This window comes from Muntiacus reevesi, chromosome 6 (assembly GCF_963930625.1).
Source record: "Muntiacus reevesi chromosome 6, mMunRee1.1, whole genome shotgun sequence".
Classification (NCBI taxonomy): Eukaryota; Metazoa; Chordata; class Mammalia; order Artiodactyla; family Cervidae; genus Muntiacus; species Muntiacus reevesi.
Genome location: NC_089254.1, coordinates 106,328,289 through 106,352,482, shown reverse-complemented (window position 1 = coordinate 106,352,482; position 24,194 = coordinate 106,328,289). Strand labels below are relative to the sequence as shown.

At 58.2% G+C, this 24,194-nt stretch overlaps 1 protein-coding gene across 3 annotated transcripts; it reads right to left on the bottom strand.

Annotated features, from left to right (window-relative positions):
- Positions 1–812: 812 nt before the first annotated feature.
- KRBA1 (KRAB-A domain containing 1) lies at positions 813–23,901 on the bottom strand. Of its 3 annotated transcripts, none has more exons than XM_065939700.1 (18): positions 23,771–23,901; positions 19,171–19,297; positions 17,707–17,826; positions 16,904–17,041; positions 16,181–16,330; positions 15,137–15,268; positions 14,798–14,983; positions 13,794–13,949; positions 12,962–13,186; positions 12,145–12,318; positions 11,535–11,708; positions 9,930–10,082; positions 9,297–9,479; positions 8,290–8,484; positions 8,074–8,205; positions 7,302–7,406; positions 6,623–6,868; positions 813–4,986 (listed from the first exon to the last, which is right to left on the bottom strand). In XM_065939700.1, exons 1-18 carry the CDS (start codon positions 23,780–23,782, stop codon positions 4,106–4,108), a joined length of 3,489 nt encoding a protein of 1,162 aa, XP_065795772.1. In that variant the 5' UTR covers positions 23,783–23,901; the 3' UTR covers positions 813–4,105. The 3 variants fall into 3 exon arrangements, with proteins under 3 accessions (XP_065795772.1, XP_065795773.1, XP_065795774.1); XM_065939701.1 differs by having other exon boundaries at positions 7,302–7,403; XM_065939702.1 differs by having other exon boundaries at positions 19,171–19,279.
- Positions 23,902–24,194: the final 293 nt, after the last annotated feature.

Below are 24,194 nucleotides of genomic sequence, written 5' to 3'. Positions count from 1 at the left end.
GGTTAATTTTATTAGTTTTGTTAAAATCAAAATTTCTGGCTTTCTTAATTGTATCTATTTGTGTTGTTCAGTCACTAAGTCATGTCCAACTCTGTGACTCCATGGACTGCAGCATACCAGCTGTCCTTCACTATGTCCCGGAGTTTGCTCAAACTCCTGTCCATTGAGTCGGTGATACCATCCAACCATCTCACCCTCTGTCGTCCCCTTCTCCTCCTGCCCTCAATCTTTCCCAGCATCAAGGTCTTTTCCAGTGAGCCAGCTCTTTGCATCAGGTGGCCAAAGTATTGGAGCTTCAGTTTCAGCATCAGTCCTTCCAGTGAATATTTAGGAACTGATTTCCTTTAGGATGGACTGGTTGGATTTCCTTGCAGTCCAAGGGACCCTCAAGAGTCTTCTCCAACACCACCGTATGAAAGCATCAATTGTTTGGCGCTCAGCCTTCTTGATGGTCCAACTGTCATATCTGTATATGACTACTGGAAAAACCATAGCCTTGACTATACATACCTTTGTCGGCAAAATCATGTCTCTGCTTTTTAGTATGCTGTCTAGGGAAGGCCCTATATATATTTATGTGTATGCTATTTCAGTAATTTCCACTCTTTTTTAAAATTAATTTAATTGGAGGATAACTGCTTCACAATATTGTGATGGTTTTTGCCATACATCAACATGAATCAGCCATGGGTGCACCTGTATCTCCCCAGATTTCTCTTGCCTTTACATCTCCTTAACCTTTGGGGGGATTTCCTCTATTGTCCTCTTTGTAAATTCTCAGCCTTACCTTTTTTTGTACTCACTTAGGCCTACCCATTTTTAAGAATTAATTTAGCTTAATCCTACAAGTTTTGATACGTGGTACTTATAGTTCAGTTCAAAATATTTATTATGAGTTCCTCATTGACACATAGATTATTCAGGAGAATAATTCTTTTCTAATATATAAGAATTTTTCATTTTTTGTTATTTGCTTCTAGCTTAAATCTAAAGTAGGGCCAGAAAACATATTCTACATAATTCTAATAATTTTAAGTTTGTTTAAACTTGCTCTCAGGCTTAGTATAAGGTCAATTTTTGTAACTGTTTTATGTATATTTGAAAAGGAATATTCTGTGGTCCTGTGGTGCAACATTCTAGCTATTCACCAGTCAACCCAATTTTGTGAAATGGTTTGCTCAAATCTTCCATATCCTTCCTGCTCTGTCCAATCAATTTCTAAAAAGAAAAATTATGTTAAAACTTCCCAAATAAGATTGTAAATTTGAATGTTTCCCCTTTTTGGTTCTTTAAATGTTGAGGCTCGTCAAGGAGGTTAAGAATAACTCAAAACCCGCAACACTGTCAGCAGGAAAGAAGACCCTGCCCAAAACGAGTGAGACAAACACCAGCAAAAATAAGATGGTGTATTCAAATCTCAATATATCAAGAATAATATTACACAGAAGTGGATTAAAGGCTCCGACTAAAGAATAAAATTTGCCAAGTTGGATTAAAAGACAAAATCCAACAGGAGGCTGTTTATAGAAGCCACATCTAAAACACAAGGACACAAGAGGGTGGAGAGCAAGCCTGGTCCACCCGCCTGACGAGCTCCTTCCAGAGAGTGGTGACATCGTGGGGTGTCTCAGACAGGGGACTAAGGCCCCCCATTCTACCGGACCCTTGGGGGGTCATCTGGAGGCTGTGGGCGCCTGCCCTGATCCACCCAGGCAGGACCTTCCCACTTTGCTGCCTCACGGTGGCCTTGGCTGACAGGCGGGGGTCGGGACACGGGGGACCCTCATGTGTGTGAGCGCCCAGGGAGGGAAGGTTCTCTGCCCCCCACCTCCTGACCCTGGGAATTCCTGAGTTCACAACAGTCCGTGGTTTCTCCTACCAAAGTGACCACACTTCCTCACCAAGTAGATGGAGACAGACACAGGACCAAACTCCTAAACTGCCAATAGTGTCACCAAATCAGTGGTTCTAGAAGGCTTTTCAATTCATGACTTGGGAGGGGTGTTGTCCGCGTGGCAGTGGACCTGGGGGATGAACAAGGCTGTGGCTCACGGAATCTCTCACCGTTCACTTCATGGCTGACTTTCCACATCCTTAAAAAAGGATCTGAACTTCCCACAGCGTCCAGCTGAACTGGGAGCCCCCTGGCCTGGGCGGTATCAGGGCACGCACTGTCCTAACTCGGCCAGAGGAAGGCTCTGCACCCCCCAGCAAGCCCCTCGCCCCGTCTGAGCCTCTGTGCTCCTCTGCGCCTGCGGCACAGGGCGATGCAAAGACTGCTATTTGCAAAGTCCACAAAACCGAGCCTTAAAATGTCACACGGGCCTGTCGGGCAGGCCACCACCACCCCCCCACCACTCCTACAGAGGGCGAGCGGAGGGCCGGACAAGCCCTCCTCCTTTCAGCTCAAACCCCTGGTCCACAGCGCCGATTCCATCAGACCCTCCTGATGGCTCTGAAACCGCTGAGCGTCACTCCCTACACAGCCTGGAGGCAGCTGGATTCGTCTTTCTAGGCGGAAGGCCTAGACCTCTTCTGTTCCTTATTCTTCCTCAAGTTGTGGCTAGCTGTGAAGGCTGTGTGTTTAAACAATCTACTTACATGATATCATACACCTAGCTTCTGAGACGGTCATCGAGGGACTTACTCCAGTCCTGGAAACATTCTAACACCCCCTTTCGATGGTCTGTTCACCCGGCCCCTGGCTCTCCTGCCGTCGGCATCAGTGCCTGCTCCTTCCACAGGGACCATGAGCAGCACAGGCCAGGCCTTGCTTGTGTCCCCAAAGATCCGATTTTAGGGGTGCACTGGGCAAATCAGCCAATGGGTACCCCCCTTGAGCACTCACTGCAGCTACAGCCCCCCTGGGTCCCAAGCCAGCTCGGGCCTGGTTCCCTGACGGCACAGCCGGGCAGGGCCTTCCCAGAGCGCATGGACCGTCCCGAGGAGTCCTCAGATCAGGTAAGGGCTCGGTGGGCAAAGATCAGGGAAAAAAGATCAGAAACGCAGTGACAACAGGCAGGTCACTCCTGATGCCCCAAGGGAGGGGTGGGGCCCAGGGCAGCCTGGTGGCCCCAGGAAAGCGGGCCTAGTGACCCTGGTCATGCTGCCTCCTCCCACCAGGACCAAGATGAGCTCGCTCCCTCATGTGAGTCGGGGGTTGGATTGTGCACCCCCATCCCCAGAGTCACACACTGGAACCCTAACAACCCCAGGACCACGAACAAGACCTGAGTTAGAGATGAGGTCTTTACGGAAGCAATCGTGTTAGACGGGGGGCCTGCGGATGGCGTCCTTAGACAAAAGGGACACTGAGGGGCATGGGCAAAGGGGGAGCGCCCTGGGGACGCGACGACAGTCAGCGACTGGCCCCGCAGAGGGCCCGAGGGCAGACTCAGGAGGAAGCAACTCTGCCAACACCTGCGCCTTGGACCTCTGGCCTCTGAACCGGGAGGATGTAAATGTGCATTGCTGGAGGCTCCCGGGCTCCGCTGCGGACTGTCACTACGGGCCCAGGAAGCCAACTCGCGCGCCGCTCTCTCCCTGGAAGTCGGAGGGATTCTTCCCCCAACTTCGGGGAGGCTGCTGGATTCTCTGGAGGAGGCAGGAAGGCAGGAGCCAGCTTGTCCCCAGTGCCGATGACAGCCACACAGCCACTCTGGTGTGGCCGCTCTGAGCGCCCTTCTTCCCCTTGGCAACCACCTTCAGTAATTCAGAATGCACACAGGTACCTCCAACCTCGGCCATGGGGCAGAGACCTGCCCCAAAGGGAAGCTGAGCCCCGTGGACCAGGAAGACAGGCGCCGCGCTCCGCAGCGCTGAGGCCAGGATGGCAGGTGCTGAGACGAGGTGCTCTCGTGGCCCCTCTGCAGCGGCTCAGGGCACCCCGGGCACACGCGGCGTGCCCACACATAGCACACACACACACACGTGGGTGCACACTGCCCCCCTGCCTGCCTTGGCAGTTCTGGTGGCAAGGGCCGGAGGGGGAAGCGACATTTAAATGAACCTGAGTCAAGAAAGCCAGAGGCGTGGTTGGGGAACGCGAGCCCCCCAAATGGTGGCTTCCCTGAGCAATGGTCACCCTGGAGTCAGGGGGCCCCCTTCATGGCCCCAACGTGGGGAAGGTTCTGCTAGAGTGGGGCAAAGTGGCCGGAGGTGGGGCACCCTCCGCGGGGCTGAGTCCACGAAGGTGGCAGTTAGGGGGTCCCCACGCTGGGTCCCTGTGCTCCCCACCCCACCGTTCGCTCTCAAGGGCTCTCTGGAGCCCCACCAGCAGGCCACTTGGATCTTTGGGCCACTTTGGGGTCCTGGGTGGGGCAGCCACCGCTCCCCGTGGTTCTGCCTCTGCAGTGCCCACCGGAGCAGCCACGTGGGGGGGCGGGGCAGCCAGCAGGGAAAGGGGAGGGGGGCTCTGGCGGGCCTCGGGGTGCCCGAGGGGGTGACGTACAGTCTGCACAGTGGGGCTGCCGCAGGCCGAGGAGTGAGGCTGCTGGGGAGGGCTGGAGCCGGGCCCCGGGGGCTCCGCTGCGGGGGTGTCCAGAGGCACCCGACGGAGCCTCCCAGTGGACAGGCCCGGTGACGGGTCCCCGGCCCTGCAGCCTTCGGCCGGGCCCCCCCGCAGGATCTTCGGTCTCGGCCTGAGGCGGCCCTTGTGCCTCCAGTAGGGCGGGTGTCTGTGGGCAGGGCCGCTGGCCGAGCGAGGGCCCCGGGGGAGGCCCTTGGGCCCCAGGCCCCGCGGGCGGCGCCCGAGCCGGTCCACCTGGGTCCTCACGGCAGCCACCTCCTGAGCCAGGCCGGCCAGGGCCCCGGCCAGCCGGTCCAGCTTCTCCGAGAGGGCGGCGCCCAGGCTGCGGAGCTCCTGACGCAGGGAAGTCCCACAGGGGCACGGCGGCCGCGGGGAGGTGCCAGGCGAGGCCCCAGGGACGGCGGCTGTGGGGTCTGGCTGGGGCACGCCCCCAGGAAGGGGCCCCCCGTCGGTCCCGGCTGAAACCAGAGCGGGAGGCGGTGAGTGTGATCAGCTGTCAGGACATTCCCTCCCCCAAGTCCCTCCAGCTGGCGTGTCTGTCACCCTGCCCAACAAGGGAAGGAAGGGTCCTGGTGACTCAGGCTGGGCGACGTGGAAGGCTGCCCCTCAAATTCACGGGCAAGATAGATCACAGGCCGGGTCTCCATGGAAACCAAGCTGGCTTAGGACAGTGACCGCCCCACCTCCTAGGAAAAGGACTAGTGGGGCCCCAGAGCAGCTAATTCTGCTCTGGAGGGTCAGCAGGCAGGGCCTCAAGAAGCCGCCAGGAGGCAAGGCCGCGGGCAGCGTCTAGAGAGGGCCCAGGTGTTTCCAGCGGGGGGACAAAGGGGGCCGCATCAGCAACCAGTGCTATTTGCTCTTCAGTCGCTCAGTCGTGTCCAGCTCTCTGCGACCCCATGGACGGCAGCACACCAGGCTTCCCTGTCCTTCACCATCTCCTGAGTTGTTCAAATTCACATCCATTGGGTCAGTGATGCCGTCCAACCATCTCATCCTCTGTCGTCCCCTTCTCCTGATTTCAATCTTTCCTAGTATCCAGGTCTTAGTCATAAGCAAATCACAGGGGTTCCCACCCCCTCCTGACCTTTACCCTCCCTAATCAAATTATAGACATAGGACTTTAAGACTTAACTTACTTTAAAAAAAAAGTCCCCTACTCCTTCACCCAAAGCTCTCCTGGACCTGGTCTTCACCCGAGGCCAGCCTCATAAGGAAGCCCCGTTACCACCTGGAGCCGCAGGACAGACCTGGTCTCCAGCCAAGTCTGAGTCCCCAGACCAGCTCCGGCCTGCATCTCCTAGGACCCCCGGGACTTCAAACAGCAAAAGTGGAGACTGGAGTCCAAGGACGCAAACGCTGCCCAGCCACTTTCTTCAGGAAGGATCTCGGCTAAGGGTCAGCAACAGAGGTGCTGTCCCGGCTGTCCTTCTAACCAAGGGGGGGCAGTGGGTCCACAGGCCCCGGGCCAGCTCAGCACTCCTGATAAACAGATGTACCTCCAGGCAGGCCAGGCCCACGACACGCTGGAGCCCCCACCGCAGGCTTCAAGCGTGAGGATCGGGGTGCACGGCCCAGAGAGGAGCAGGCATCGAGCCCCGCCCGCCCGCTTCTGCCGTGGTCTGGAAGAGCTTCCCGGGGTCGGTGATACACAACGCATCTCTGCGGACTTTCTCACCTGGTCACTCACTACTGACCCTCATTTTCCCTAACTGGTCACTAAAGTCCCCTCAAACCCCAAACTTTGACTCTGGATGCATCTATTCAGCGTTTGTTTTGCCCTTAAGAAGCGTCTGCGTACTTTCATAAAATAGCCAGCTATTCCTGTAGAAAAACCCTGAAATGAAATAAGCCAGCTGAAATGGACTCAATGTGAGGCTCTTCCAACTTATGACCCAAACGAGCCTGGAAGGCTGTTCAGAGAAAGCCTACCCCAGGCTGTGACCCGGGGGTTCTTGCTGGCCCACCGCGTCAGAAGGGGCTGAGCAGCGGGGAAGGAGGGAGGGGTGACCGTGCAGACACTGAGCCCCAACCGCAACTCCCAGCCCGTGCCTGCGGGGCTCCCGATACTTGAGGGGCCATGGGAGCCCAGCTCACCTGTCACACCTGGTCTTCTGTCCCCAGGCCCGAGGCTCCTGGATTCTTCACCGGCGGTCGGCTTCCAGGACTGGAGCCCGTGGGCTGACCCAGGAGGCTGGCAGGACCCAGGCCCCGGCCTTCTCCCCAGTTGAGTGGCAGGGCAGGGATGCACAGCGGATCGTGCGGGAAGAGCACTGAGCATCTCCGGTGTGGACACGCATAGCTCCGCCACGGCCACACTGACGGGGGGTACTTGGACACGGCCTAAAACAAAACAAAACTTTCAACTTTCAAGCACTGGTGAAATGAGGTGCAAGAGGGTTACACTGGGCTCGCCAGGAAGCCCATCTCTGCTTGAATAGCTGGCTGGGGCCCGCGGGCTGAGTGAGGGTGGACATTGTTTCCAGAATCCTCTGCAGCTCCAGCACGATGCCTCTGGCTCTCCCAGGAGGCTGGAGAGAGCAGGTGGAGAGGGCCATGCCCGCAGGTCCAGCCCCTGGTGAGGCTCCTCCAGGGACATGCTGGGGGCTCTGGGGGTCCATGCCCAGCCCACTCTGCTGTCTCCTGTCAGGTCCATGGGCAGGGAGGAATGTGGGGACCAGCCAGGGCCTGTTCGGAGGCCAAGGACTGGGTGGAGTCACTGGCCTGAGTACTGGGGGGCCCCTCTTCCTGGACCTGGCAACCCACCCACCCCTACCTCCTCCAGTGCTGCTCAGGGGGCCGGGCAGTCCCAGGGTCTTCAAGCACACTTCTCTCCAGGGTGAGTGGGACCTGCCTCCCACCTTCTCTTCTGCTTTTCCTGCTGGGAATGATCACTGGGTCAGGACTGGACTGAGAAACAAGGAGGCGTGATACATATATATATATATGCACGCATACATGCTAAATCACTTCAGTCATGTCCGACTCTTTGTGACCCTATGGACTGTAGCCCGCCAGGTTCCTCTTACCATGGGATTCTCCAGGCAAGAATACTGGAGCGGGCTGCCATTTCCTTCTCCTATTATATATACCAAGCTTACTGGGTTTCCCTGGTGGCTCAGACAATAAAGAATCCGCCTGCAATGCACAACATTCCAGTTTGATCCCTGGGTCGGGAAGGTCCCCTGGAGGAGGACATGGCAACCCACTCCAGTATTCTTGCCTGGAGAATCCCATGAACAGAGGAGCCTGGTGGGCTACAGTCCATGGGGTTGCAAAGAGTCAGACACGACTGAGCGATGGACACTTTGACTTTCCAAGTTGACTACCAGGCCTTTAAACACACTTGTTTGACACCCCTGGGGCCCCAGGGACCTCAACATCTCCACCTTCTTTTCTTGGACACGGCTCATCCTATAGGGAACTCAGGCGTGACAAAGGCAGAGAGCCTTCCAGCAAGAGTCAGGCCAAGTGATGAGTGGGACTGTCCCTGCACCCGTGGCCCTCCTGGGGGACACACCCCCCTCCTCTGGAGACCCCGGACTCACCTGCACTGAGGTTACAGCGGTACCCGGACTCGCGTCTCCTCAAGCCTTCCCCAGGGCTGCAGCCAGCACGGGGGCCGCCATGGTGTGGGGACGGGGGGCCAAGGCCCTTGCCGCTGGGAGGGTGGTCCCTCTCTGGCACAAATAGAGCCGGGGTCAGGGTGGCGCTCACACGCTGGGGCCGGGCTCCTGGTCCCCCTCTCCCCGCAGCGAGCTCACCCTGCAGGAGGGGCTGCCAGAGTTCGGGCTCCGGCCTCGGGTCTTCTCCTTCTGAGCTGCTGATGCTCGAGCTGGAGCTGGAGCAGGGGCTGGGGCCCAGGCCGGCCAGGCAGGCAAAGCGCAAGGGCCCCCCGGGCAAGATCCCTTTCAGAGAGTTCTCCAGGCAGTGGAGCGGGGAAGGCTTGGTGGCTGGCCCTGGGCAAACGGCAATCGAAGAGTCCTCTGTCCGGGAACCCAAGGACAGGCCGGAGGGCCTCGGCCTCCGTGGGCCGGCACGAGGAGCTGGTTCCCCTCCAGCTCAGCCCCACACAAGCTCTGGGGGAGCCTGAACAGCATCCCGTGGCCACGCGAAGTGGAGGGAAGCAAAGCCAGATGCTGGTCTGGCCCCCAGCCACTCTGGGAGGCCACGGCGGAAACTTCCAGAAGCCTCAAGACCCTGGAGGCCACTAACAGTCTGGTTCCAGCCAGGCTCTGGGACTCATAAGCCAGACGGCCCTTTCTACTTGTTTTCATTCAGGACCAGCAGCCTGCGGAGAGGCTCAGTTAAGTCCACCAGCTCTTGCCTGGTGGGAGTATGACAAATACCTGAACTTTCTCAATGAGGTCAGGCCTGATCCACCCACTTCAGCAAATCTCGGAAAGGATTCTGCTGTAAGTTCAACTGAACTGCAGCAGCAGGCGGAGGAACTCCCCCCCCTCCGCCCCCACCGACCTCCATCCCCAGGCAACTAGTATTACGGAAACAACCAGCCCTTTGCGCAGAGAAACCCAGTCTCTGGATGAGAGCACTGCTTTCCCCATTTGCTTTCAGCACACCTCGGAGCGCTCCAGCCAGCAGGCTTTCAGAGACGCGCACACACACCCCGCAGCCAGCAGTCCACGAATGGCTGAGACAGCAGAGGAGTGGAGGAATAGAAGGGGAAGGGGGAGGTCTATTCTCTCATCAAAGATTTTACGCAGAGGGGAGGAGACACATCGGCGAGTCCCTGGGCAAGAGTCCTGCTCACCGTCTTGAAGCCACCTCCACTGTCCCGGCCTGGCCGCCCCGAGCTCTCTGGGGCCTCGTGGGGAACAGGCGGACAGGGCCCCGGAGGTCAGGGCCTGCGGGCTGGCCAGTTGGAGGCTCCTGGCGGGCACATCGCCCCCACGCTGTCCCAGGTGTGCTGGTTCACAGGCCTCGCCCCTCAGTCCTGTTTCAATGAGAAGCCAAGAGGCCCATCAGCCTGGGAGCCCTGAGTTAGCACGCAGGCCAGGGAGGTGCTGCTCAGAAGACAAATTTCGGTCAACTGGTGTATGAAACTACCGAAGTGGGACACGCCCCGGCCCTGCGGATGTTCCCAGGGCCATCCTCACCCTCCAGGATCTCGTTATTCCTGGCCCCAGCTACCCAGCCTCCTGGGAGCCCCCACAGCTCAGCGCCGTGCCAGAGACCAAGGCCAGGATACAGACTCCCTACTGCCAAGGCTCTGGCTCAGGGCTGGACTCGGAGCAGCACTGGGGGGCTGGGCGTCCAGGCCCGGCTCGCCCCTCCGCCCAGGACAGCAGCGCTATTGGCCTTGTGGCCTCCCACAAGCCTCTGGCCAGGCCGCTTCCAGAAGGTCGTCTCATCTCAGACCGGGACGTGGGCCCACCCACATTACCTTCCGTGGCTGCCACCCAGTTCCTGGGCTCTGCTCGCCGTGGCCCTCCGTCTCCGGCCGAGGAGCAGGGCCAGGCCGGCTGCGGCCGGGGCGCTGGTATCTCTCTGAGACAGTTCTCCAGGCCCTGGAGCGGGGAGCTCCCCATGGGGCTTCCTGTGAAAACCCAACACTCGTGGTCCTGGCCGGCCAGAGCTCAGTCCTGCGAACCCCAGGAGCCTTGCCTGAGCCCCGGGTCCACTGCAGCTGGAGCCCAGGGCCTGTCACGCTGGCTCAGGGCACCCAGACGGAGACCTGGCCCCAGACCCATGTCAGCCCTGTCTCTGGGTGGCCCTGGGAGAGGCCTCCTCATCTTCACTGCCTACAGAGAGAAGCCGGTCAGCAGGCCAGCGGGCCACTGACGGGGGAGATGGGCCCCGAGGCTGGAATATCGTCAGCTATTCACTATTCACGCGGCTAGTCAAAGAGAGAAAAGGGTACAGATGCAGCAAGTGAAGGAGGAGAATGTGAATGCATTTCAACTCAAGGATAAAAACACACTGCAGAAATCCTATTTCGAGTGACAGCGCTGGAAAAGCTATAGCCACTACATGAACTGAAATTCTAGATAAAGGAAAGGCCCCTTCCTTCCACATCCCAGTCTAGCTCTTTCCTGAAAAGCATCTTTGCTGATGCGGGCGTCAGGCAGAGAGGGGGAGAAGAGAGAAGCTGCCAGAGCTCCAGGCATCATGGGGCTGGGACCTCAGTGTCTCAAGAAGAGCCCTGCACGTGGCTTCCCCGTGGACACTGTGAGGTTCTGGGGCAGCGCAGGGAGAGCTAGGGGGCTGGGCTGGACACGTCCACAAGGTGGCGTGAGGTCGCCTGCTGTTTGGGTGACTCAGAAAACCGGGTCTGCCAATAGAGGATGCTAGAGAAGGAACCACAGACAGCAGCTGCAGGAAAGAGGGGAGGGGGCCCGCGCAGCACCAAAGGGAAGCGGTAAGATGGGGAGCTCAGCAGAGAAGCCGCGAGAAGGACGCTCACCCGTGCAGGAACACTGGGCCCCAAGCCCATCCGCTGACCCTGGAGGGCCCAGCGCAGAGCCCCTGGGGTGGCTTCAGGCCTTTCCACACAGCGTAAGGCCAGGACACAGAGGTGAGTCCCGGGGGACCAGGTGTCCGTGAACAAGGCAGACAGGGAGCCCTGGGATTGTTCAGGAGGAGGAAAGGGTTGAGGTCCTGCAAGGTCCCTGCAAGGTCCCCTCACGGACGGACCTGGGGGGCTCAGGCACCAAACGGACCGTCCAAGATGGCTTTACACGTTTTCCTTAAGTTGGAGAGTCAGGCAGATGTTACAGACACTGCCTTCTTCGAGGCTGGGATGAGGAAATATTTGATGCTTCTAGTAAGAAACATCAAATGCTTTCTAGAGATCTTGGGTGTTGTCCTGCCTCTTCTGAGCCAAGTCACTAAAACAGATCCCAGACCCCAAAACAGGTCTGCTCTTTGCAGCCGTACCGGGCGTGGAGGCCTGGCTCGGACACTGGCCGGATAGGACGCGTGGCGGTGGGCAGGGCCGCCCCCCGCCCTTCCCCAGGACCCACTCCCAGTCTCAGGCCGGCCAGCTCACCTTTTCCCGGCCGATGCCCCTGGCTGCGCTCAGGGGTCTGGAAATCCAGGTCCCCGTCAGAGCTGCTGGATGACGAGAAGCTGCTGGGGGTGCCTTGGGAGCCCAGGGGCAGGGCCGGGCTGTCTCTTGTGCAGCCCTGCAGGCCCAGAGGCGGCAGAGGCCCCACGACCACCTCTGTGGGGAAACGGCATGGCTGGCATCGAGGGGAAACCGCAGGCCAAGAGGTCCCCCGGGCGCCGGGCTGCGGATGGGCGCCCAGCCCTGCCCCAACACCTCTCCCGTGTGATCTCCCCTGAGGTTAGGGTGCTCATGGCCTTGATTAAAAGCCAGTAGCTCGTTAACCCACATAAACCCAACTGCTGCCCTCGGAGGCCTAGAGGGTCAGTGAAGCTCTCAGAGGTGGCAGGAGGCAGAGTTTAACTGGCTTCCACCAAACGCAGGGGCTGTTTGGGGACAGGCATGAGATGGGGCTGGGAGACAGGGCCATGTGCACCCCACCTTTGGCCTGGGATGAGGAGAGGGGACCTGATGGCATCCTCAGCACTCCCCCCCACTGACCCCGTTCCGTGCATAAGGACAAACGCCACCCCGAGCCCACGGCGCGGGCTACCTTTGCTGTGCGGTCCGCGGCGCGGCAGCTCGGGCCTCTGAGACCCGGGGTCTCCTGGCTGGGGGCTCCGGGACCAAAAGCTGGCCGGCGGCTGGGGAGGTAACGACCCACTCAGGGGAATGCCCCTCAGACAGGCCTCCAGGGCTTCCAGGGGTGAGCTCGAGGCGCTGCCGGCTGGGACGGGGAGATGGCCCGTCACCATCTCTGGCCCGTCTTCCCCCCCGGCCCAGCCCCAGCTGACTGCCCGGCCTGCCTCCCTTCCACAGGGGTGGCGAGTCCCGCACCAGGCGTGGGGCCTGCCAGGCAGGACACCCTTCCCTCTGTGCCAGCTCCCATCGGCTCTCTGCTCCCCAGTCTGGGGGAGCGAGGCCAGCTGTACCCAGGCCCAGGGCCAGGTGGAGAGAGAGCCACGACAGTGGGCAGCTTCCCGACACTTGGGGATTCTCTGCAAAACCAAGGTCCTTCTAATGGAAGGCTCCCCGGGCAAGGGCCTGGGTTAAGGAGCAAGGAGATTAAGGGACGGGATTAACCACTTGGGACCCTGAAGAAGGAAATGGCAACCCACTCCAGTATTCTTGCCTGGAAAACCCCATGGACAGAGGAGCCTAGCGGGCTACAGTCCGTGATGTCACAAGAGTCGGACACAACTTAGCGACTAAACCACCACCACCACAACCGCTTGGGAAGGCAGGCCAGGCGGATACCTCTGTCCACCCATGAGACAGCCAGGTGCCCCTTCCCTGTGGGCTGGCAGAACCTTGGTGGGGGCCTGAGAACCCCACCCGGGAGGACTTGAGCAGACGAACCCAGGCCTCACCTTGAGCTGCAGGGCCCCAGCTGGGCACCCGCACCTGGGTGGGGGCGGTGTCTCTGACATTCCTGGGGCTGCTGGCGGCAGAGGGGCCGTGGGGCTGCTTGCTGAGCTGACAGGATGTGGGCTCCGGGGGTCCCTGGGGCCAGCTGTCCTCCACCTTCACTGCAGAGAGCACGCTGCCAGCTCCAGGCCCAGGCCCCGGAGGAGGGGTCTGGAGGGGTCGGAGTCCTGTGGGAAGCCCCTCATGAGGTCTCTATAGGGTTAGGATGGGGTTTCCATGGCCCCCAGCTTCCACAGCCATCTCAGCTCCAAGACAGTCACTGCCCAACCACCAGCAGATGGACCAAATCCCACCTCCACGTCTAGAGGTTTCTACCAAGGGGTGATGCCAAGCCAGCCCACCCCAGGAGCACCAAGTCAGGGTCCTGCTTCCAAGGCCAGCAGGCCCGCCTCCAAACAACTCTATCAAGAGTTCTGAAACACCGATGACCCACGGTGAACCCAAATGATCACAAGAACCTCCACATTAGAAAGAGCCCCGGAATGGGCACTACCCGGAGCTCTGCCTTCTGCTTTTTGTCTCTCCCTCCTAGCCATTCCCGCCTTCCTTCTGGAACCCTCAGCTCCTCCTGTTAAGAGCCAACCTGGAACGTTTGCACATTGATGTACCTCCCACACGCCCAGCTCCTTCTACAGCATGAGTCCCAATGTCTGCCCACTCCAGCCGACACGCTGATGTGTGGGCCCGAGTGTCTGGGAGTGGAAGGTCTGCTTGGAGCAGAGAAAGGAACCAAGTGATGCCCAGGGGCCTCCCTGCCCAGCCAGCGGCCTTTACCTCCAGAATTCCTTTTCCAGGCCCCTGGGTCCTCCCGCAGCCGTGGGTCGCTGGCTCCTGAGGGGCTGGGATGCCTGTCCCGAGCCTCGGGGATCTCCTTCAGACAGTTCAGCAGGCCCTGGAGGGGACAATCTCCCGAGGCTGCCTCTGTCTTCACTACAGGAAAAAAGGAACATGCGACCCCCTGAACCCGGTGACCCCAGTCTCGGTGACAACAACCGAAAGAGGAATCAGTCAAAGGTCCAAGGCCGGAAACCCGGGGATGTGGGTCTTCTTGCAACTCACTCAGCCTTGCGCGGGGCCACTGTCTTAGCGCTTGGTTTAAAAATGCCTGGCTACACCTCCCAGAGCTGGCTGGGTAAAAGGAAGATGAGGTTCTGCTCTGAGAACGAACGAAGGAAGTGGGTGGCCTGGCTCACTGCTTGGAGACAGTTCTCTTGGCCTTGAACAGAACTTCATTTGAGGAGGCCCAAGCGTTTTACACTCACACACACATTATTAGTGCGCCTAAGCCTCAAGACAGTCCTCTAAGGTGAGAACCGTTACCCCTTTTACAGACGGGAAACTGAGGCTCGAAGCCTCAAGGAGCTTTTCACTCTCTGCCTGGCTACCAGGCTTCAGAGTTCAGGGCTGGGGCTCCAGCCCCCACCATATCACCCCCATCCCCAAAGCCCATCCCAAGCATCCCACTTAGTGTCAATAAGAAGTGCCCCTCAGCCTCTTATTCTCAGATGTCCCACCTTAGGATGAGTCAAGACCCCATAAGAATCCAGGGCAAAATCTATTTCTGAGTTTTCTTCTACGAGCTGATGATGCTGACCATGCTATTCCCCTATCACAGCCATCTGGCTCCAGAAATGTGACACCAGAGATACTGAAGCAGCTAAGCTGGCAAGTATCCTTAGGGAAGACGTCATATTTAGAGAAGTATCTACAGAGAGCAACTGGAGCTCTCCACGGGCTCAGAAACCTTGGCCCGAGGAGACAGGTCCGCAGGGACTCACCGGCCCAGGGCGGGCCCTTAGGCCCCAGCTCTGCCCTGGTCAGCTGGGAGGCACCCAGGCTGTGGGTGGGCGGTGGTGGCGAGCTCCGCGGTCCCTCGGGGCCCTGGGGCCCGGGCTCGAGGATCTCCTTCAGGCAGTTGATGAGGCCTTGCAAGGGGCTGTGCCCAGGAGAGATGCCCGCAGCTCCTGCAAGGCCAGCCGCGGTCAGGTTTCCCACCCGTGACCACAGGGATGCAGTCTGCTGGGTAGGGCCGTCAGGAGGCCCAGGTTGGGGCCACACAATGCCTCCCCAGCCCCCCCCCATCCTTAGCCCCACCCTTAGGAGAGCTGGCCTCTCACCTGCCCCCGGGGACCCTCTCTCCAGATTCCTGCAGCTCTTGCTACTGCCCTGGCTGCAGGTGGTGGGGCTGGGCTCCCGGCCAGGGGCTCCTGGGCTCCCCTCCTCCACGGGCCTCGGCTTGTCGGCAGTTTCTGTTGCAGGAGAGACAGGCAGGCCTTTCCAGCCCTGGCTCCACACCCTGAGAAATCGCTCCTCCCCCCCACACACAGAGGACGGGTCTCCCCAGCTTCTAACTGCTCCCTGAGGGACAGCTGAGTCCTGGGAACTTGGTGGCTCTGCCAGCTACGAGGGGCTTGTTCCCAGCGTCCAACGCATGGGTGGCAGAGTCCTTCCCCATTTCCTTCTGGTGTGAATGTAAACACAAGACTGCCCGCCCCGGGGACCCTCCTATGAGGGCAGCCTCTGATTGCCTCAGCAAGTCAGGTCCCAGCCTTGCACTCAACAATTCTCAAAGCTGGACACCTGGGACCCCAGAGCAAAGGTGCCAGCTGACACCTGAAACTACAGGCTAAATGGGGCATGCTTTTCTTTTTTTTGGTGGTCACCCAGCATGTGGAATCTTAGTTCCCTGACCAGGGATTGAACCCACGCCCCCTCCATTGGAAGGGCAGAGTCTTAACCACTGGACCACCAAGGTTAAGCCCCTAAACAGGGTATTTTTTTTAGCACTGGCTACTTTATGCCATATTAATTTAAAATAGTTTAGATAAAAATAGATATTTAGACAAATATAAAATCTGCAAGCATTTTAAAAATAAACTGAGACCCAGAGAAATTCCAAAGGCCAGCCTTGTCTTCCCCCGCTGTTAGGGCTGCCCTGATGAGAGGTCTGAGAGTCAGGTCCACAGGCGCGGTACCCACAGCACTCCACGAGTGAGGCTGAGCATCCTGAATCCTCGCTGGTCCCCAGACAGAGGCCAGCACCAGGCCTGTTCCACACACCACCCCCTGCCCCACCGAGGAGCTGGACCCAGTTATAAAGGAAACCGAGTCCTGGAAAAGAATCAAGAGGGTGTGGGCCCCCTGCACTGGGCCCTACTCACTGATGGGGCGGGGGCTCCCCAGCCCCCCGGCTCCAGGGGTGCTGCTGGATAAGCTGCCGCTGGGCGTGGCGGCCAGGCCAAGCTGGCCCACGGGTGTATCTGGAAGGCAGCGGAGCAGGTCTCGAAGAGGGCACGTGTCCTCCGCCACAGCTGCGGGGGGCAGGGGGACACTGGAATTAAGCCTGGCAGGAGGTACAATGCCCCAACACTGGCCCTTCCTTGCCACGTTCCACCAACAATGACCATTATGTCAATAACCTCTGCCTTGTCATCCCTGGGCTCTGAGATGTAGATGCAGGCTGTGGCCTTGTTCTGATAAGATCTTCCCCAGCTGACCATCAGCTGAGGGGACGCAAAGAAACCCTGCAGGCTGGGGCTGGAGGGGGACAGACTCCTGGGGAGGCGGGAGAGCCTTGCGAGCTTGGGGGAGGAAGAAGTCTGGTGAGATGGGGAGAGCCCAGGCCACTGGGCACTCATCTACAGAACAGGGACAGCCTCACCCGCCACGTAGGGCAGGACGTGACGGGGGCCCCAAGGGCGTGGATGAAGCCGTGGCGAAACCACTAGAGAAAGTCAGAGGCCGCAGTCTCTCCCCTGTCCGCGTCCTTTCAGGCCACCGGCCTGCCACCCGGCCACTCACGTTAACGGTTAACTCCACCCAGGGACTGGGCTGGTAGCTTGAACTCGTCTGCGGGACGCAGTGGGGCCCACCGTCGGACTCACCCTCGGGGCTCGCAGCCGCCCCATCCAGGCTGGCTCCCCCACTACTGTCGGGGCTGCCTTCCCCGAACAGGAACTCGGGGATCTCCTGCACGAGCTGCACCAGGGCGCTGAGGTGCAGGCTGTGCTGGGGGGCTCCTCCTGCCAAGAGACCACAGGGAACCCCCGCCCCCCCAACATCAGTCGGCACGCGCTGCGTCTCATGTAATCCTCCCACCACAGGAAGGGCCGCAAAGGAGACACCGATGTCCGCAAAGAAGACCTGGGTTCAGGGCAGGTGCCCCACGTGTGGGCACGGCAGGACCAAGATGCTGGGGGCTGCGGGTAACAGAGCTCCTCTCTGCTCTGTCCCTCTGTCCCTGTTGGGCCACGGAGGGGATGCCAAGGAGGGCTGCCTCTCCATCTCCGGCCACCATCCAGACTCCTGCCTCTCCTGCCAACCCCTGGACCACATCCACCCGCCCGAGCTCTCTGGACCTTCAAGGGCTGCAACTGGTTTTGCTCGGGTGGCGGGGTAGGGGGCCTGAGGGGCGAAGACTCTCTCAGGGTGAGCCCAGGCTTCTTCTGAGTGCTTCACACAATGAGCAACAGTATACCAGCTCCTGGTCCAGAGGGGTCGGGGGTGAAAGGTCAGGGAAGGGTGGGTGTGGCGAGGTGGGGAGTGCTGAGGTCATGGTGTCCTGTAGGGAATGAAGCCAGGGGCCGAGGACCACACAGTAGGAGGGACATGAGTGAGCCCACTGGGGCCCAGGCAACCCATGGGGATCAGGACCCCCGAGGGGCTCTCATCTGCACAGATAACTCACCCACGGGGCCTCCTCCCTGGGTTGGCTCCTTCCTGTCTCCAACACGGCTCCGGGCCCCCACCGCTCCTCCAAGCTCTGAGGGAGATAGGAAGGCAGAGAGGGGGAGCGGCTCCGCCGTTCCTGGGAAAGAAAAGCGGGACCATCCCCGGGAGTGGAAGCCGGCCTCCGCCCTTCTACATCATCACACCAGAGGCCCAGGCACCCAGACATCCAGGCACCTGTGTACATGCGTGTATGTGTGACCACCCAAACCCCATGTACATGAGTGTACATGTGTTTCCGTGTGACCACCCAAACCCCATGTACATGCATGTACACATCTATCCATGTGACCTCCCAAACCCCATGTACATGCATGTACACATCTATCCATGTGACCTCCCAAACCCCATGTACATGTGTGTACACATCTATCCATGTGACCTCCCACACTCCATGTACATGTGTGTACACGTCTATCCATGTGACCACCCAAACTTCATGTGCATATGTGTACATGTGACCACCCAAACCCTGTGTACATGTGTACATACATGCCTGTGTGGCCACCCAAACCCCATGAACAAGCATGTACATGTCTATCCATGTGACCACCCAAACCCCATGTACACGTGTGTACGTGACCACCCAATCCCTGTGTGCACGTGTACACATGAGTATGTTCGTGTGACCATCCCGAGCCCTTGTCATGTGTGTACATATGTGTCTGTGTGACCACCCAAACCCCATGAACATGCATGTACATGTCTATCCATGTGACCACCCAAACCCCATGTACACGTGTGTACGTGACCACCCAATCCCTGTGTGCACGTGTACACATGAGTATGTTCGTGTGACCATCCCGAGCCCTTGTCATGTGTGTACATATGTGTCTGTGTGACCACCCAAACCCCATGAACATGCATGTACATGTCTATCCATGTGACCACCCAAACCCCATGTACACGTGTGTATGTGACCACCCAATCCCTGTGTGCACGTGTACACATGAGTATGTTCGTGTGACCATCCCGAGCCCTTGTCATGTGTGTACATATGTGTCTGTGTGACCACCCAAACCCCATGTTCACGTGTGTACGTGACCACCCAATCCCTGTGTGCATGTGTACACATGAGTATGTTCGTGTGACCATCCCAAACCCTTGTCATGTGTGTACATATGTGTGTCTGTGTGGCCACCCAAACCCCAGGGACCGTCAGAACCTCCAAGACCAGTGCCGTTGTGCCAGTTGTTTGGCACCCCCACCAAATCACACCCAGACCCTTGGTACCATCCACAGAAACAATGGCACAGAAGGCCCGAGGTGCCCCCCAGCTCAGCACCAGGCTCTCGGATGCCACCTGACCGTGTGAACAAAGACTAAGGCCCCACGAGCCGCCTGAGGTCCCGGGCGACCCTGGGCCCTCGAGGTGCTGCGCCGTCACCCTCCCACCCGACGCTGGGCCCCGCCCGCTCCTCACCCAGGGAGGCCAGCGTGTCGTAGTTCTCCCGCATCACGTCCAGGTAGAGCGCCCTCTGGCCCTCCCCCAGCAGCCGCCACTCATCCTCAGAGAACCGCACGGCCAGGTCCTGGAAGGCGATCGACACCTGTGGGCACAACCTCAGGGCAGTTGGCTCGTTCCCTCCCAGCAAGGCTGCCCCAGTTGTCCTCGGTGTGCTGACCCAGCCCGCAGCCCGCGTCCCCTGGTGGACACGGTGGGGGGCCGGGGGCGGGCAGCGAGAGCACGGGGTGAGCACCTGACACGTAGGAACGGGCAAGTGGCAACGGGACAAGAGACGTGTCCCCAAAAAGGCACGCTGATGTCTTCACCCCGGTACCCAAGAATGTGGCCTTATTCAACACTAGGGTCGCTGTCAACTGTGTCCCCAAAAAGGTATGCTAATGTCTTCACCCCAGTACCCGAGAATGTAGCCTTATTCAAAACTAGGATCACTGTCAACTGTGTCCCCAAAAAGGTATGCTGATGTCTTTACCCCAGTACCCAAGAATGTGGCCTTATTCAGAACTAGGGTCACTATAGATGTAATTAGTTAAGCTAAGGTCATAATGGAATAATGTAGGTCTTTAATCCAATATCTGGAGAAGGAAATGGCAACCCACTCCAGTACTCTTGCCTGGAAAATTCCATGGACAGAAGAGCCTGGTAGGCTACAGTCCACACGGTCGCAAAGAGTCAGACACAACTGAGAGGCTTCACTTTCACTTTCTTTCACTTTAATCCAGTATGACTTGTTTCCTTATAAGAAGAGGAGCAGAGAAAGACCCAGAGGGAGGAAAAATCCACGTGACCAGGGAGGCAGGAGTGATGGGGCCACAAGCCAAGGAATGCCCAGCGCCTCCAGAGGCTGGAAGAGGAAGGCAGGATCCTCTCTAGCGTCTTCAGAGAGGGCATGGGCTTGCCAACAGTTTGATTTTGGACTTCTCCCCTCTTGCACTGTGAGAGATTAAATTTGTTGTTTAAGCCCCCACCCCCCTTTGTGAAAGTACTTTCATGGCAATCCAGGGAAGCTAATACAGAGAGTCTCATGCCCTGCAGCTCAGGTCCAAGAAAAGGTTGACTCCAGGATGGGAACTCCAGCCAGCCCAGAATACACCGTGTTATGACAAGTTTTTTAAGATGGTGATGGAGGAGACAGGATGGCTCTTGAGTACAAATAAATGATAAATAAATACAAATAAATGTGTGTGTATGTATTAGTCACTCAGTTGTGTCCAACTCTTTATGACTCCATGAACTGAAGCCCACCAGGCTCCTCTGGCCATGGAATTCTCCAGGCAAGAATACTGGAGTGGGTTGTCATTTCCTTCTCCAGGGGATCTTCCTAATACCTGAATATTCACTGGAAGGACTGAAGCTGAAGCTCCAATACTTTGGCCACCTGATGTAAAGAGTTACTCATTAGAAAAGACCCTGATGCTGGGAAAGATTGAGGGCAGGAGGACAGAGGATGAAAAGGTTGGATGGCATCACTGACTCATTGGACATGAGTTTGAGTAAACTCCAGGAGATAGTGAAGGACAGGGCAGCCTAGCGTGCTGCAGTCCATGGGGTCACAGAGTTGGACACGACTTAGCAGCTGAACAACAGCTCCTGCATTGCAGGCAGATTCTTTAGCATCTGAGCTGCCAGGGAAGCCACTGCTAAATGGCTGAGTCTAATAGCACGGCCTTGGCTGTAGCAGCAGGTGGGGAACTGAGCAAAGCCGAGTGGCGATTCTCTTGACCAGCTAGTTCACGTCAACAGACAGCTTCTCTATTTAGCAAACCCAGTGAAAAACCGTCTGCGTCCTTATTCTCCCATCAGAATTTACTACCTAACAACTGAAAACACAAAAGAGCTTTTAGGTTCATATTAGGTTCACAGTTACCTTTGTTGAGGACTGAATTTCTCACCTTATCTTAGTTCAACTAAATCACGATTGTGTTCAGTGTTTTCAAAACACAGAAGTTGACATCTTCAAGCTTCCCAGATGATTCTGACACATTCTAAGTTTAGAATCACAGGGCTGGGGAAGAGCTGCTGTCCAGTCACTGCCTGGAGACTGGGCAGAACCTGCCTGGGCTGCCAGAAATGAAAACTACTCCAGTAATGGGACCCTCTCCTCTCCCCAGGGGCGAGCTGTCCACCGCAGCATGTCTATGAACTAGAAATCACCAACAACTGCAGAATACCATTAAGGGGTAGTGAGCATTTAATGCCAACTTCTATTCTAGGCTCACACGGTGAAGAAGCTGTCTGCAATGCAGGAGCCATAGGGAGATGCAGGTTTGATCCCTGGGTGGGGAAGATCTCCCAGGGAAGGGAATGGCCACCCACTCCAGTATTCTTGCCTTGAGAATCCCATGGACAGAGGAGCCTGGCAGGCTACGGTCTACAGGGTTGCAAAGAGTTGGATACCACTGAGTGATTAACTCAGTTTTTTTTTTCTTTTCCATTTACAATAGGGGGCTCTTCAATTTCTACTTGAATACCCATAGCAACTGTGGGGGCTCACCACAGTCCTGTGGCTGGCATAATCTGGCATTAGAAGTTCTGGGACACAAACTAAATGTGTGGAGGTTTGAGCGTGACCCCAGGAGCCAGGTGGCTGGAATCCCAATCCCTGCTTTGCTTCACATTTAGCTCTGGGCTCAGTAAACCCATCTATAAAAGGAGGATCGTAAGAACCTCTCTCATAGTGATGTTGTGAAGAGTAAATGAACTACTGTAAGAAAAGTGCCCAGAACAAATGCTGGGATGTGGTGCTGCTGTGATTCCTGCTCGTGCAGCCAAATCTGTCTGCCTCACGTCCACTGGCAGGTCACAGTCAGCCACCTCCAGCTACACACACCACTCCTGACCCCAAATGCCTCTTTGTCTTCTGGCTAAATATACCAGCTCTTTTAGACATCCGGAAGACATGGTTTCCAGGCCACTCGCTACCTCAGCCAAAAGATAAACTCTTGCCCCACAAAGTTGGGAATGGGAACTGACTGTGGCCAGGGTAAGTGGTTCTATCGGTAGCCGCCTTCACCCAGAAAAAAGCAGAGGAGTGTGTGTGTGTGTGTGTGTGTGTGTGTGCGCATGCACGTGCACAAAAAAGGTAGGAAGCGAGCACAATGTGCAAACCCTCAGGCCACAGTCTCGGCCTGCAGGTCCTTCCCAGAGCAAACCCACTCTCCTGGCATGCTTCAGGCTCAGTCCTGAGCCTCCAGATCAGACCCCGAGCTCTGCCGCCCCGACCTGTGGCCTCTGCTCCCACAGCCCCTGGGCACTTGGGGGTCACGTCAGACAGGAAGGCAGGAGGTGCACCCTGTTCCTCTCCATCTGACGGTGACCTACCAGCCCCCAAGGCCACGGCCAGGCAACTTCTCCATGAAGACACACAGTGTGAGGACACACCCCAGGACATCGGATCTGAACAATCAGTGATGCAATCCCTCGCTGAATGGAAAAGAAAACTGAGGTCTGAGGAGGCCTGAGCATGGGGCCCCTGGGCACATCTGAGCAGAGACGGGGGTGGTGATGGAGGGTGTCCTTCGGCTTCCTAACCGTGCGGCCAGATCTGAAGAGGAGACTGCCCCTGCTCCCACAGCCGCCAACCTGCCGGTTGTTGTTCAGTGGCTCAGCCGTGTCCAACTCTGCGACACCACGGACTGCAGCTCTCCAGGCTTCCCTGTCCTTTGCCATCTCCCGGAGTGTGCTCAAATTCACGTCCATTGAGTCGGTGATGCCATCCAACCATCTCACCCTCTGTCGTCCCCTAATCTGCCTGGCTTCTCGCTTTTTCCCAGGAGCTCGTGGGGCATTAATGCCATCAAGGTCTCCGCACACTGCTGCGCTGCCTGGCCACAGACTGCCCCAGCCCCTCATCACCACCGCTCCTGGGCCCTCAGACCGTGGAATCGACAGTTGCCTGAGGTTGGCCCAGGCTCATGAGCCACAGTTACAGAGCTGGCTGCAGAGGACCCCCAAAAGGACATCCAGCCAGTCCCCACTGGTACCATCATGTTTCCTGGCACCTTCACCGCCCTGCACACAACTTGCACCCAACAAACTGGCCCCAGGCAATGACAGATGGGGCCTGCTCCCCCTGTAGTTCTGGAACCTACACATCTCACCTAATGGCTAAAAACCTGGGACCCTGTTCATGCCCTCCCCCCGCCGGGATCCCAGGATCCTAACAAGAAGGAAAGTGCCCAGATTTACTCTTTCTCCTTGGGCCTCCATGCCCATCGCTTCCAGGATAATTTATAATAAAAAGCCACGCCAAGAGATGGTGACGCTTAACCCAAAGGAGTTTCCAAAGATGGAGCTGCAGCTCCAAGTCCGCGTACACAGCGGGGACGGGGAGAAGGGAAGGGGGGGCGTCCCAGATCCTGGACTTCCCTGCACCAAATCCTGCGCACCCCCACTCCCACGCACCTCGCCCGGCCAAAGTTGGCGGGTCCCAGGCTCGCCCTCCGCCCTCGAGGCCCGCACAGCGCCGCTCGGGGCAGGCCCGGCCGAGGCGATCGTCTGTCCTCCCTGGCTGCCGGCGGGGTCCCGGCTCGCGCGGCGCGGTCCGGGCTCGCCTTACCTGGCCCGCCATCCCGGACTCAGTCTCCGCTCCCGACTTCCGGCACGACGCGGCGAGCACTCGCTCGGTCAGCGATCCAGGTCGGCGCAGGAGGAAATCCGGCTCCGGGGCGCAGGCCGCAGGGGAGGGGGCAGGGCGGGTGGGCGTCCGGAGCAGTCCAGAGCACCGCATCCCAGGAGAGGGGGACCAGCCCCCGCGGCCCTCCGGGCGCAGGCGCGAACTACATTTCCCAGAAGGCGCCGCCGAGCTGGCCGGGAAGGCCGGGGGCGAGGGGAGGGCGGGGCGAGCCTGGCGGCGCCCCCTCCCCGCTGGTTCAGCCTAGACCCGGTGAAGCTTGCCAGGGGAGGGGCTTGGCGCGGGATCCGCCTTGTGGCCAGCTCGCTGTATGCTTGCCGTACTAAACCCGTGCATCCACACATCCATC

Excerpts from the sequence above, each read along its gene's own strand:
- KRBA1 (XM_065939700.1), bottom strand. Across the intron at positions 13,950-14,797 it reads TAAGGGCCCGCCCTGGGCCG|TGAAGACAGAGGCAGCCTCG; the intron begins GTGAGTCCCTGC and ends TTTTTCCTGTAG. Across the intron at positions 8,206-8,289 it reads CTGGCAGCCCCTCCTGCAGG|AGAGGGACCACCCTCCCAGC; the intron begins GTGAGCTCGCTG and ends TATTTGTGCCAG.